A 15243-nucleotide genomic window follows, 5' to 3' on the forward strand; every position below is an offset into this window, starting at 1 on the left:
CTACGGTCAAATTGTTTATCACAAAATAAAGCTCTATTATTGGTCTAATTATGGGAGAAATTTGGTTTAAATCGGTTAAGCCGTTTGGGAGTTACAGGTACTTTAAGTACGTGACTTCGTTTCAACCAAAAATGCCGTCCGCTACTGGACAATGGCCTCCCCCAAGGATTTCCTCAACAACTGGTAGGTATTGCGCTGCCCGCATCCAGGTGCTTCCCGCGACTTTCACTAGATCGTCGGTCCACCTAGTGGGGGCCTGCCTACTCTACGTCTTCCGGCCCGTGGTCGCCACTCGAGAACTTTTCTGCCCCATCGGCCAACAGCTCTACGAGCTATGTACCCCGCCCACTGCCACTTGATTTTAGTAATTTTGCGGATTATTTCGGTCACTTTGGTTCTCTGGATTAGAGTCGTCTTTCTCTACGAGAGAGACGACAAACATCAGCGAGACTTCAGATTACTTTTAGATTATTATTTTAGAGTACCCACTATTATTACATTACATTATTATTTTAGTCACCCCTTCAGTGCCACTCACATACCTTAGGCACTGACTTAGTCAAGCACTAGACCTCACACGTTCTTTATTTACTAAATTGTAAGTGTTCTAATAAAGAATCCGTTTTTCTTTTCAGTTGTTTGAGACCCTGCGGAAAGAGAGGCCGCAAGAGTTGTACAAAATCGTACCTATAGTGGGGGATATCACCGAACCAGAACTGGGCATCAGTCCGGCGGACCAGGCTATGCTATGTCAAAAGGTAAGAAGACTATTCCCACATCTTGTTCCCACCTCTCGTTCCCACCTCTCGTTCCCACCGCTGCAACTCCTGTGTAGCCAGGATCAACAGCTTGACCGCCAACAACCCAACCAGTGAAGGTCAAGTTTGTCAAATGTAAGGATCAAGTGATACTTTGTATTTAAGATCTTTCTGTAACCTTGTTTCCATACTGCATAAAGAACATTATACATAAAATTTCGACGGGTTCATCCAGTGTCTAAGTAGCTCAGATAGAAGAGCAGTCGCCCGGCGAGCGAAAGGTCGTGGATTCCATTCCCGCCTTAGGCAGTTCGATTTTTTCAAGTTATTTATAATTTTCAAATTAGTTTGAGATGCAACTCTAAAAGCTAACCATAAGAATTACCATACCTCTAGAAATACAAAAAAAGAACATTATTTTCCAGGTGTCTGTGGTGTTCCACTCGGCAGCCACGGTGAAGTTCGACGAGAAACTGAAGCTGTCGGTGACCATCAACATGCTGGGCACGCAGCAGCTGGTGCAGTTGTGCCATCGCATGCTGGGATTGGAGGTGGGTCCAGAAGACGTCCACTGCTGGACAAAAACCCTCCACGAATTTCCACAACGACCGGTCTTGCGCTGTTGTCATCCAGGCGGTTGCTGACCTTAACTAGATCGTCAGTTCATCTAGTACACCGGTTGGATCTCATTGCCATTAACTCATCTCAAGTTGAAGACGAAGATACGGGGCTAATCTGAACCCTCTTTCCTGCCACTGAAACTCTGATTGTCTGGAAGAGGAGTGCACACGTCATAAAGTTCGCTTTTTGTGCAATTAAACAGTAATTAAATAAACGAATAAGTACAATTACAGGCGTCCCACTCATGATGTTGTCGGGACGCGTCTCGAGAGGGCTAATAAAAGCAATACTATACCCTGGTGCAAAGGCTCACTAAAGGACATTGTCAGAAACCGCCTTAGATTCCTGGGCACAGCAGTAAAGTATCAAAATTAATCTCTTACTTTTTGAATACTTAAATATTAATTAGATTGTAACGGACACTTGAGGATTAAAAAATGAAATAATAAAAGTATTTTATATGTATTCCATAATACTATGACGACATCCGGACATTTTAGGGCGTGGCCTGCTCCATATCCTATGAAGTTCCATAATTTGTGTCGATAAAATCTATGTAAAATCGGCACAAGGCAATGCCGTACTTCATTGTTAGGAATCCATGTAATAGTGATGTTGAATGCTGTCATCATAGATAATAAGATACCGATCTTGTAAATAAAATAAATCGTCCAAATTGCTACAGTATGACTAGATTTTAATTAAAAGTTAAAAATATATTGCACGATACTACAAGAAGCTATCTAATGTGTCCAACTGGTCGAAGGTCATGAATAAAATAAAAAGAATTGTGATCATAACACTGATATAGACAATGACAACAATATGGGATCATCTTTAATATATCTGTTACAGTTTCAAAATTCGATGAAAAATCCAATGCCGCTTAAAGTGAGAGAAATGTCTAAAGTTCTAATAGAATTGAAAGTTTTATTCGCTCAAAATGCTTATAACAATAATTGGTAATACATTTCAAATATTAAGTACCTTTATAATGTATCGATAGAACCAAAATGATATCCTCTCAGCTTGGAAAGGGAAAACCCAGGATTGGGGGAGCGCTCCAGGCAATTTTTAGAACATTTCATAGGTGGTAGTAAATAATATTTATTTTATTATTAAAATTGAATATTTTGATATTGATAAAATTGAATATATCTTTCGATTCAAATACCGAATATTTTTCAATCGATAATAATTATCGAGAATTGTTAATAATATTCAATTAAAAGTTGTTCAATCCCTAGTCATGCATAGACTAAGACGGTAACCATGGAGATAGTTAGTTTGGTAAGTCACGTGTTAAATGTCAAGAGTGGAAAGTAAACATAGGATTCATGTTATTTATTTACGTGCAAAATGTAAGTAAGTAAATCATAAAAGTGGAACGCCGAGCTATTTCCAAAACCCGTCCAATATTATAATACAATTTGGCTGCGACAACTACAATACAGAACATCTCCCAAATCGATGTGCATAAAATAATATAATACAATACTAGTAAGTAAGAGGTTATGATAACAATATTGCTATCAATAAGTTTATAGAATTGGTCCGCCAGGAATAATTGTTCTTACATAAAGATTTGTGTCATTTAGAACCTAGAAAGTATTATTTCGGCACTGTTGATCTAACGGCGAACAATGTATGGAGAACGAACATTGTCCTTTTTTAAATTGTTTTTACCTGTGGGAACCTATAAGTGGTTTACTCGTTGCCTATCTTATGTTATTATTACACACTGTAAAACCCTGGTTTTCCTAAATAAATAAATGAGACATTCTGCCGAAATCGGGACAATGGCAACACTTAGGCTGCGTTTCCACCAGAGATTTACCTCGCTACAGTAAATGAAGCGATTCTATTGGTTCTTTACAAACACATCCCTCGCTACGCATCCTCGCACATCTTTGGTGGAAACGCAGCCTTAGCCAGATGCCGCCATCGTTGGGCCGTTTTCGTCTATTTGAGTACTCAGTGTTGATTTACCATTTCCAGGCGTTAGTCCACGTGTCGACCGCGTACTGTAACTGTGAGCGGGAGCGCGTTGAAGAGACGGTGTATGCGCCGCCTGCGCATCCTGAACATGTGGTGACGCTGGTTCAGACCTTGCCTGATGAGCTGGTGGACAGGATCACGCCGGACCTCGTAGGTGAGGAGCTGGAGATGACGTAGAACGCAAAAGGCTATAATAAGCAGGGGTTTGGACGCAATCTTACTAAGACCCTGCAGGATGAGCTGGTGGACGCTGGATTGTGTAGGTGAAGAGCTACATAGCAGGAGGACACCCATAAGTAATTTACCAGAGGCAGAATACCTTTTGCTCAAACATTTGAGCGCAATCTGACAGTAAGTCCCTGACAAAAGCTGGAAGACAGGACAGCAGTACATGACATTAATTTGGTCTGGTTAAGAATGAGCTGGTGCACAGAATCAGGAACAGCCAAATACAGGGTCTTAGTAAAATGTAGGAGATGATAGGGTCACGCTGTATCTTATAGGCAAGAAGCAACATCATCGGGAGGTCACTAGTCTCCACTGCAGGAGGCAGATTTGGCCTATTTTATCCACACTACGCATCTGGCTAATGTTATACCATTTGTCTATTGTTGCATGGATGTTTTATTGTGTTTTTCCATTTCCAGGTGACAGGCCAAACACGTACACATTCACAAAGGCCCTCGCCGAGGACATGCTCATAAAGGAGTGCGGGAACCTTCCCGTCGCCATCGTGAGACCATCAATCGGTGAGTCCCTCTTAATATCTATAACTATAGGTCTACTGGATGGACTACAAGGTAGACCGACGACCTGATAAAGGTAGAAGGAAGGCGCTGGATGCAGGCTGCTACCAACCGTGCGATGTGGAAGTCATTGGGGGAGGCCTATGTTCAGCAGCTACAGGATGTCCACTGCTCTGCAATCTGCATAGGACTCCCCCAAGGATTTCCTCAACGACCGGTTCAACGCTGCCCGCATCCATATACTTCCCGGGACCATCACTAGATCGTCGGTCCACCTAGATCTACCCAAACTGCGTCTTCCGGCTCGTGGTCATCACTCGAGAACTTTTCGGCCCCAGCGGCCATCAGCTTTATGAACTATGTGCCCCGCCCACTGCCACATTTGGCAATTTTTACCAAACAAACCACATAACAATAGAGACACGGGCTATGCCAGTTACCTTAGTTTTCCTGAGGATCTGATTTCATGTATTGTATAGATAAAAAACCTGTCAAGAATGTTTCTGTATCTACTTGCGTCAGATTAAGAACTTTCAGTAAGATAACCACTGTCATTCATCACTGATAGGAGAAAATCGCAAACCGGGCGTGATTTGTCGTTCAAGTTGTAAAATACTTTGTCGATTTTATTACAAATCTGATAGATAGGTAAGTCTTATCTTGGATAATCTCTATCTTTTTCCATGTTATATAGATAGATAGGTAATTAGATATGCAATACTTTCAAGGCCATAATATTTTTACTACCGTGTTGACCTTGAGTCTTCTCTACCACTATTTGAACCGATGATCTGGCGAAGGTCGCGGGAAGCACCTGGATCCGGGCAGCGTAGAATCGGCGTTGTGGAATCCTTGGAAGAAGTCTTTATCCAATCGACAAGAATTATTTCTTGGTCAGAACCGTAGCAGTGTACGGTTCGTGTGTAGAAACTACACGAATTCTTGCATAGGCCGGGCGACTTTTCCTAGCGTGTACAAGCGGCCTTATGGTTTTACTAACGGCCACCCGCGACTTCGTACGCGTGGATCCCGTTTTACCCCCTTAGGGGTGGAGTTTCGTAAAATCCTTTTTTAGCGGATGCCTACGTCATAACATCTACCTGCATGTAAAATTTCAGCCCGAACCGTCCAGTGGTTTGGGCTGTGCGTTGATAGATCACTATGACAGTCAGACCTTTAGATTTCCTTCTTCATCCATATTATTATCTTCCCTCCACAGTACTCTCATCTCTGCGAGAGCCGGTGAAAGGATGGGTGGACAACTGGAACGGTCCCAACGGGATCATCGCGGCGGTCGGCAAGGGCATATTCCGCACGATGCTCGGGACAGGCGCACGCGTCGCCGACCTCGTGCCCGTGGACACCGTCATCAACCTGATGATCGTGTGCGCGTGGCGGACGCATTTGAGGCGGTAAGTCTAGAGCCATAGGAGCGAGAATTGAGTAGCAAGTGTCTAGCCTGCGTGGAAGCAACGAGTGGAGTAAAGAGTATAACAACAAATTGAGTCGGTAAGACAGTGGATCAAAGATTCCTATAGATGCAGAAGACGCATTTGCAAAGTGAGACAGTAGAGATAGATACGAGGAGACCAAAGTTACTTATATCTACAGATAGAATTTGAAGGGGAAAATAGATAGATGGATGAAAGACTTCTACTGGTGGTGCAGTAGCTACTAGCTACAGATGAAACAACAAGACAGTAGACCTGGTGCTGTTGGACACCGTCATCAACCTGATGATCGTGTGCGCGTGGCGGACGCATTTGAGGCGGTAAGTCTACAGTAATAAGAGCTAGTTTAGAGTAGCAAAGAAGTCAGATCAGACACGAATGGAACAAAGACTGAGGGAAGGGTAAGTCCAGAGCCATAAGGGCGAGAATTGAGTAGCAATGGATACGAGTAGACCAAGAGTATCTATAGCTGCAGAAATGTGAATCATTAGAGACGGTAATACTAGTACACCGTCATCATCAACCTGATGATCGTGTGCGCGTGGCGGACGCATTTGAGGCGGTAAGTCTACAGTAATAAGAGCTAGTTTAGAGTAGCAAAGAAGTCAGATCAGACACGAATGGATCAAAGACTGGGGGAACGCATTTGAGATTGTAAATCCAGAGCCAATAGGAGCGAGAATTTATTGAGCAGCAATAGATAGGAGTGGATCAAAGATGTGTCTGAAAATACTACCTTGTGGGATTCCTTAAACTTTATGACATGCAGGCTTTAGCATCGTCGACGATAATCTGATTTCATTTGGCTCTTAAGCCAAATTTCTGTAGTTTACTACAGAAATTTTCTCTTATCTTTTTCTTAATATAGATACAGTATCACTAATAGCCAATTATAACCTAGATTTAGATTTTACGAACCGCCTATTAAGTTGTTCGACGTCACGCGTCGTTTCGTATACGACCTTTATCCACATCTATACATAGAACTGTGTTTGAATTTCATCTAACTGTTATTCTTGTTACAGAGGCGAAGGCGTGGTAGTGTACAACTGCTGTACCGGCCAGCAGAACCCCATCACGTGGCAGCGGTTCGTGAAGACCAGCTTCAAATATATGCGGAAACATCCGTTTAGTGAGTTGTTATTTATATTTACAGTTGACAGTACAACAGACTATAAATTTTGGTTGTAAAACAGCAAGATAATTATAGTAATAATAAATAAAATGAGATCTACGGTGGAGCGAGTCTGTCCCGAAAATTACTGTTCATTCCTACCTTGAATTACATTACATGAATGAGTTCGGGAACGCAAAGACTGGTGGGACTCCTGTCCTTGTTTTTTAATTTTTAAAAAGGGTATTTTTTTAAATAGAAAGTGAATTATTAACATTCCCGTAACCTCTCCAACTCCTATGGTGTTAGTAGTAGTGGGTTCACAATACTCCAGTCGACGGGTTTGACCTGGTGTTTCTCGGATTTCGAATCGGTCACTATTGTGGCCTCAAAAATACTCAAAAAGAGAATGAGTTCGTTTAAAAGCAGATAGAATTGTAAGAAGGTTGATAGCGGCACTAGAAAACGGGACTATTCCCACCTCTCGTTCCCACCGCTGCAACTCCTGTATAGCAAGGATCTACAGCTTGACCGCCATAAAAAAACCCAACCAGTGAAGGTCAAGTATCGTCTATCACCGTATAATAACGGTACGTGTTTTGTTTTCCAGGTGAAGTGGTATGGTATCCAGGCGGCGATATCACCAACAACCGCCTCAAACACAGCACTCTATCGCTGCTGCAGCACCGCGCGCCCGCTGTCGTCATGGATCTGGTGGCGAAGGCTTCGGGAAGCAAACCTATGTAAATATACTTGTTTTTTTTTTTATCCACTAAGGCCCGGTTTTTCACCAAGGTGGAAAGGAGCGGAGAAATGTTTTGAACAACCAATCAGATTTCATTTTCCAAAAATCTTCGCTCCGCTCCGCCTTGGTGGAAACCGGACCTTACGGGCTTCCAAACTTTTCGATCTTTTTCTATCATCTGATGGAAAGTAAGGAAGGAAGCTGTTATGTTACCTCTCACAGAGGAAACTGGCTATTTTACCTCTAACTGTCGTAATACAACAACATACCATAGTCGCTAGCTTGATTCTCTGAAGTTTAAGACCATTTTAACTAAAGCGCCGTTTTATTTCTATAACTTCTTTCGTCCAAACTACACCGACATTTAACAAAAAGTGATGAAGCAGTCATTAGCAATTTTTTTATGAAATCTTTTGCTTTCCAGGATGATCCGAGTCCAAAACAAGCTTGAAAAGGCCGCAGCTTGCCTCGAGTATTTTACAACTCGCCAATGGTCGTTCGCCGACGACAATGTGCAAGCGCTCTGCGCAGCGCTCTCGCCGTCCGACAGAAGAACATTCGACTTCAACGTTCGCAATATCGACTGGGACGCGTACATTGAGTCCTACGTTCTGGGTATTCGCAGGTTCTTGTTCAAAGAGAGCCCGGACACGCTGCCTAAATCGCGCGCGATTCTAAGAAGGTGAGTTTGATATCATCATCATTTGGATATTTAAACGCTATTGCAAGAGCATGGCCTTCTAATTTTGTAACAAATAGAGGATTTGGCCTTTTTGGAGTGTATATCGATGATGTTATTGTTGTGGCCAAGGTTATGCAAATTCATTATGGATAAATTCCTATATTATGATGTAGACACCTGTCCCATTGTCGGATAGGGGAGAAAGCAACTAACTATCAACTATTTTGTTACTCAAGAAACGTCTAGAAGACGTAGATACGTTTCCTAATAGATGATTTTTGGTTGAATGACTCTCTTCACTAGTTCAAGCTGAGTATTGAGACTGCTTAGTAGTTTATAGTCTTTTTCACGTAAGATGATCCGTATGACACTTCAAGGTTATCCATATTACGCATACTACATATTATGCAGAATATTTTTGAAAAAAAATTTGTATTTTATTAGGAATATAATAAAAAAAAATTAACTACTTGTCTTGAAATATATAGTAAAATCTGAGTCTATTGATTATATTTAAATTAAATACGATGTAAAAATATTTTTTATTTAATGTACGCAATGTGTGAAACGGAATAGATTTAGTGCTGGGGTAATTCTTGTTTAATAAAATCGATTATTTCCGCGGTTCATTAATCGATTGCAGTGAATACTTAGTTATTAAAAACATCACAAAAATCAACTATATTTTTCGATTATTGACTTTAATAAACGCATTGAAAATAAATTAATAGTTTTTAATTTAAAGAAACAGAACCAGTACTTTTTTTTTAACACGAACCATGAAATTTGAATATTATCAATAAAAAAATGTTACAATAATATTTGTAATTAAAAAAAAACATGTTTTTTGTTAAATAACACCTGTGTCCTATACAAAATATTTCTCTAAAAGTAGGTTTCACTACCTCTTCGAAAAAAATCTATAGATAAATCGCTATGGTTTAGTTATGTGACATCTCTAAATCTTTCAAACTCGAAACGTCATACGGATCATCTTAGGTGAAAAAGACTATAGTGGTCACCAAGAGATCCTCATCTTTAGCAGTGTGAGGATAAGTGCCTTAGCAAGAAGTTGGTCCTGAATTTTTTATGATGAGGCAACTTACTTATCAAGTTGTATTTTTGTTTCAGATTACACATAGTCCACGTTCTAACTCAAATGGCCACCGTATTCTTCCTATGGAGATTTCTATTCTCACGCTCGAACGCACTCCGCAACATCTGGCGTTACATCCTCGAGTTCTTAACGCGGGCAGCACGCCTTCTCGCCATAGCCTGATGCGCGCTTTTATGATAAACCATGACTACAGCGCCCCCATCAAACTAAAAAGTTAGCATTGCTTCCAAACTCGCTAACATTAAAACCTCTTTTGACGTTGAAACTTTTTTTCATCACCTTTCGAAATGGCGGCAAGGAACTTTGACACCAATAGAAGTTATTGTTAAGGATCACAACGGCAAATAATGTATAGGAATACTTTCTCTTCAATAATAAGCTTACGGGGCTGTTGTTTTTTGCTTCCTCTATAATAGTGGTTCTGTGCGGTGTAGAAATTGACGATGTTTTAGATTAGTAAAATGGCGCGTTTGAATTTTTTATCATCATTCAGTTACAGTAATCTTTGGAAAAGATTTCATTGCAGTGAACGTTTATCTATTGACATCTGTCTTTAAATTTGAAGCACCAAATCAAAGGCTCAAATTAGATTGGTTTATGGGACTAATAAATAGAAACATCTAGCAAATGTCCAATCTTTATTGAACCTCTCACGACACTTTCAATGAAATCATTTGCAAATAAAGGTAGATATCGTGTAATGATTCTCAAACTGTAATTGAATGATGTGAATATAACAGTTGCCTTAGTGATTTTACATCGCATAAAATCATTTACTCTTCCCGAGCGCTAGGCCGTTAAGATAGTTCTGTTACTAATTGTTAAATAAGTAATAGTAATTCCAGATAATTTTGTACCTATATTACAGCTCAATGATTATCTAAAAAAATAATGTTCAAAACTCTGTTATCGCCTAGTAATAATTGTACAATAGTTATAAATGCTATTCGAGAAACACCAGTTAATATATTCGACTAGTTAAATAAATAGATGTTTCTGTTGCCACTTCTGACGAGTTTGTTTTCAACATCGTCGATTTTAGACGTTGTTTTGTATCAAATATTGATCATAGGCAGATTGTCGAGTATTTTGTAAAGCATCAACCATTACGCTGTTCGATTGTAAGATTGAAATTAAACGGTGCAAGCGATACGATGATTACTTGAAGATGTTCAGTCAGTCGCGCAAATGACTTCCTATTAATATAGAAATAGGTTAATATGATCATAATAATGCGTATACTTCACGATTGCTTGCAACGCTTAAATTCAATGGCATATGAAAGTATAAAATTAAGGTATATGACATATTAAAATAAAAAAAACCATTAGATCTAAAATAACGCGCAGGAATTCATACACAAAAATGTCTGTAACAAAAACACCAAAAATAAATCACCCTACAACTACAGGTTCTAAACCAAAGTTCAATTTATTTATAATATTTATTCCTGAACATCTTATTGACGCATTGATTAGGTGTGAAGGCTCAAACAGTTAGCTAATACTAGTCAAGAGTAAACTATTAAACTATTCGACATAATATAGGCACCCATGTAAAATATAAACAAAATTCCATTTAAAATTGTTAAACAAACGGTTATTAGTAAAATTATTTAATGAAAATAATAATTAAAGTATAGAAAAGTGGAGTGAGCGGTTTGATAGCGGCTAGGATTGTAGTTTTAACAATTTTTTGTCCCGATCATTCTGAAATTTGAAATGTAGGCGTACAAGTATCCTAACGCAACATTAAAAGAGTCGATGGTAAAATGAAACTTTTACAATACGACGAAAATGTACCTCTAGTTATAGTAAGAGGTGGTGATGAAAATTTTGTAAAGGTTGTTATGAAACATATTACGTAAATTTATACCTTTGCAGTCTTTTTAACGCGCTTGGTGCACTAGGAATGTCTGATAAGGAAATCCTATGCTTGCTCAACATTTTATTTGAAATTCTTTTCAAAGTCTTACTAAGTTGCAAACATTACATCATTATTTTTCAAAACGTTAACATAAAGCTTTGAACTATGAAGTTATTGAATTTCATAATATTGCAAATAATATTGATTTAACTTCCACCAAAAGACTATGTTGACTGATTAATTTCTTTATTAATGTTTAAATTAAAAATTAGAATTACACTTTTGAAACATAAGCTCAATGGCAAATTTTCTTCCTAAAATACTAAATAAGATTTAGATTTTAGAAATTACGTCTATCAACATAATTTTGATTGTACCAATATTACCAATAATAAGGTTTTAAGTTAGATCTTTGTTGTGGTTACTATCAGATTTATGTTTCAACAAAAAATTGAATAGCATTCTGATGTTCATTGTATTTATGGAATTTTTTACGACAATTATTATCTTTTAGGAGTTTGAATTGATATAGAAATCGATGAAACCTATAACTGAGGTTCAAGTTATCGACATCAATTATTTATTTGATTTATCTGGACGATGTCATATTACTAAACTAGAAACATTGAAATACAAATTGAATAGATTAACTAATAAAGTTTATTTTCTTGGTATCAAGATAATCAAATGTAAGTAAATCATTGCAAGGATATTGAATAAAATTGGTAATTGGTACTTATGTCAGGGATTCTCTCTTTCTCTCTGTTTTGTTGATTTGGCTTTTGAGAATCAATAATTTAAATTAGACATCACCACAAATAAGTTGCGTTAGTTTTGGCTTGACAGCTGCAAATGTGCCGAATTTGTATAAAATGCTAGTTGATGAATTTTAGATAGAATTAGTTTAACATTTGCTGGTTGGAATGCTTCGCAACCATATTCTCGCCTGAACGAAGGCTTCAGATAAAATGTAAAAGATTTTGATAAAGTTCAACGAAAACGTGAGTCCAGATAGGGAGTTTAGATTTACACGACGACGGTAGTTGGAATGGCATAACAACTTTAATAAACAAAAAATTTGATATTTTGTTCGTGGCATATCGTGTCAAAAACTTTGATTATAATTTTTATGACGATGTCACGAATATTCTTATTCCATTGTTATTTATGCTTCCCATATTGTCTTGGTAAAGGTCTTTTGGTATGGTAATAGTAAATTATGTTCGATTTGACTGTAGTGATTTGATTGTAGGCTATAATGTGATGAATCCAATGGTTTTCTATCCCATGCTTCCTAGTTTGTGTTATATTGTGTCTAAATTTGTTAATATTTATTGTATTGAGATATTGAAATGGTGGATAGTATTTACTCCAATCGAGTAATTGTTTTTTTTATTCAGGAAGCTCGTTTACTAATCTTTTAACTATTGATTCATGCTTTTTAAGAGGCATTCTTAGCCTATTCACCTAATAAATTTTCATAGAAAGCCTAAACTTTGGTATATTGCAATCCACCATTTTTACGTCTGGATTACAATTGCCCATTTGTTTGGATCTTGTCTCCCAACACTGAAATTTAAGTCTTCTAATATGTACCGTAATACCTGGTAATAAGATTTACTTGTTAAGTAATGCCTAAGTTTATACGACGTGTTATTTTAAGTGTTAGCATTTCCTCTTAATGTTAAGTCTAATGCGGAACGCTTCGTCCTTGTTACTTCGGAAATACTACAATTTTGGAAGGGATTTAAAAAAGTTGGACATGAAAATTTTTAGCGAAGAGATTTTTCATTTTTTTTAATTTTGATTCATTAAGACTACGTCAAGAACCAAGGCAAAGATTATCATTACGTTAATTTTACAGTAAAGTAGACGTTATTGGGCGCGGGAAGGTTATGGGTACAATAAGGAAGTAAGAAATCGACGACACCGATTCTGACGACAATTTGTAAGATAAAAACACACATAGATACAGTTTTTTGCTTTGCATTTAATGTATAAGTGAACTCATGGAAAATATGAGATCGTTATCACGGTTTCGTTCTAGTTTATTGTTGTATAGAGCGCATTTGCCTATTATGTTTATTTGTATATTAGTGTTAATATGGATTCGACAGATTTTGTTATATGATTTGAACTAAGGGTTACATAGAAGATAATAAATAGATTTATTAATACAGCAGACTTTTTTCTGATATTCCAGAAACTTGGCATTTAAATGGCACAATGTCCAGCTTTTGTGAATCCGTTCCTACTTCTTCCAATGTTATTAAGAATTTTTGATAGATGACGTTCTGTTATTACCAAAATACCTTCATTGACATCTATACTATTAGTGTGCTGGACTACTATGTCTACCAGAATATCATCTGATCTTCCAGTTTCTAAGACACTCGTAGTTGCTTGTATATTAGCCAATTTGCTACTTTCTTCATTGGTAGTATAAAAAAGGCTATCAACAGGTTTTGTTTCAGTAATTTATTCGTCATAGGTCTCTTTGTGAGAATTGAGACTTTCAGAGATTTGTTTTTTGGAAAGTTCCACGGTTATTATGACAGATTTAAGTCAAGTAATATACCTGAATACAACAATATTGAATGTAGAGTCCAGTGCACTCATAAGATAGATGTCAGTCACTTATTCTGAGTTATCTTTGGACTTCCATATTTTTATTGTAATGAATTAGATTTCACACAAGCAGATTTATCACAGCTAAAATTTTCCTATTTTTTGGGAATTTCCAACGGACAGAAAGGTGAATCAGAATAAGACAGTTCCCAACCCTTAGTGTAAAAACCTGTCGTTTCCTCGGAGGAGGTCGATTTGTGAATTATGATTATTTACGCCTGTAAGTATATTATTATATGTACATTTTGAACAAAGGAAAACACTTGGTCTTTATTATTATTGTTATTTTAGTGAGCTTGTAAAGATTTTGCGTTGACTGCTTTTCTATTTAAGATATTGTTTCTCGGAAATTGATAAAAAAATGTCTGTGCGATTATTTATTATTGTGTATATAGAATTTAGCTACCCGAAGTTAAATCCAAAATATGAGAAGCGAAAAGTGTGTTTCATTTTTTTTCGCTGTCATAAAAAAGTTTGTAGGGAAGTTTTTGGGGAGGATAAGGCGTGTGCGGTTCCTAAGCCAGCGTTGTCGTCATTTTTGCATCAAACGTTGTTAATATTATTTCCATACACGTAATTATTTGCAATAGGTACAATCAAAGTGAATTAGAACCAAATGACTTAAATTTTGATGAAGTTTTTACGTTAATAACAGTAGATGGCGCTAAAACAGGATAGTAACATAAAATGGCGGCTGACTCTCGTTTGGGGACCGCGTGAAAATGCTTTAAATTTGTTTTGCTTAGATGCCAACATTTTGTCTATGGTATGGTAATCTAGAACTTGGGAAACGTTACGAGTGGTATAAATATGCTCAAAGTGCGATCGTCCTCGTCTCATCTGCTGGTTCCAAAATCTTTGTCTATGCTTTATTTCTTTTCATTTTAGTCAGATTTGGTGAGATTCAAATATGTCTAGCAATATTTCAAAATGTTCACAATGAATTTGAAGTTGTTGAAAGGCATTTGATAGCAATTAGAGTAATTTATGGAGTTTGCAATTCGAAATTGGGGAAATGCCATAAATTCACATCAGATAGTCGTTGCAAAATAATAGCACCTATGACAATTTAGTACCATGTGTCATCGTCTCTAATTGCCTGTTATTTGCTTGTTGTTACAAACTTAACGTAGCCTTCAGCATCATGCTGATAATCTCATAATTTTTGACTTTGGGACTATATTTCAGTTGCCAGATCATTTATCTGCAGTGTCAGTTTCAATAACAATTTGATCATGCATGTCCATAAAAAGGAATTGAATATAGCAATGCATGCATTGCATTGGATGTTTCAAAAATAGCAACAATTTAGCAAATCATAATCATAGGTACTGCTTAGGTCAGACAAAAAGTACCCGAAAAAACATCAGAGAGAGAAAGATACAGAAGTGAACTAGCCAGATAGAGACGGGGATAGTCAGGCAGCCAACGAGTCTTGGTGATAGGTCGGCGACAAACGTGGGACGATTTGATTTACTATTCCATATATTAAAATAAAAAGGATGTAAAGTTTTAGA

The 15243-nt window shown here is 37.5% G+C and overlaps 1 protein-coding gene across 3 annotated transcripts in view; it reads left to right on the forward strand.

Moving 5' to 3' along the window:
* Positions 1 to 15238, forward strand: part of LOC114356418 (putative fatty acyl-CoA reductase CG5065) — a 58543-nt gene extending 43305 nt beyond the window's left edge. For all 3 annotated transcript variants that reach the window (XM_028309582.1, XM_028309581.1, XM_028309583.1), the window contains exons 4-12: positions 636 to 758; positions 1184 to 1309; positions 3378 to 3531; positions 4025 to 4126; positions 5343 to 5535; positions 6600 to 6706; positions 7299 to 7431; positions 7858 to 8115; positions 9247 to 15238. In XM_028309582.1, coding sequence (XP_028165383.1) covers positions 636 to 758; positions 1184 to 1309; positions 3378 to 3531; positions 4025 to 4126; positions 5343 to 5535; positions 6600 to 6706; positions 7299 to 7431; positions 7858 to 8115; positions 9247 to 9394 — 1344 coding nt within the window. In that variant the 3' untranslated portion in view covers positions 9395 to 15238. The remainder of the gene's footprint in view (positions 1 to 635; positions 759 to 1183; positions 1310 to 3377; positions 3532 to 4024; positions 4127 to 5342; positions 5536 to 6599; positions 6707 to 7298; positions 7432 to 7857; positions 8116 to 9246) is intronic.
* Positions 15239 to 15243: the final 5 nt, after the last annotated feature.

Source organism: Ostrinia furnacalis, unplaced genomic scaffold (genome assembly GCF_004193835.3).
Source record: "Ostrinia furnacalis isolate ACB-3 unplaced genomic scaffold, ASM419383v2 OfSCF2804, whole genome shotgun sequence".
Classification (NCBI taxonomy): Eukaryota; Metazoa; Arthropoda; class Insecta; order Lepidoptera; family Crambidae; genus Ostrinia; species Ostrinia furnacalis.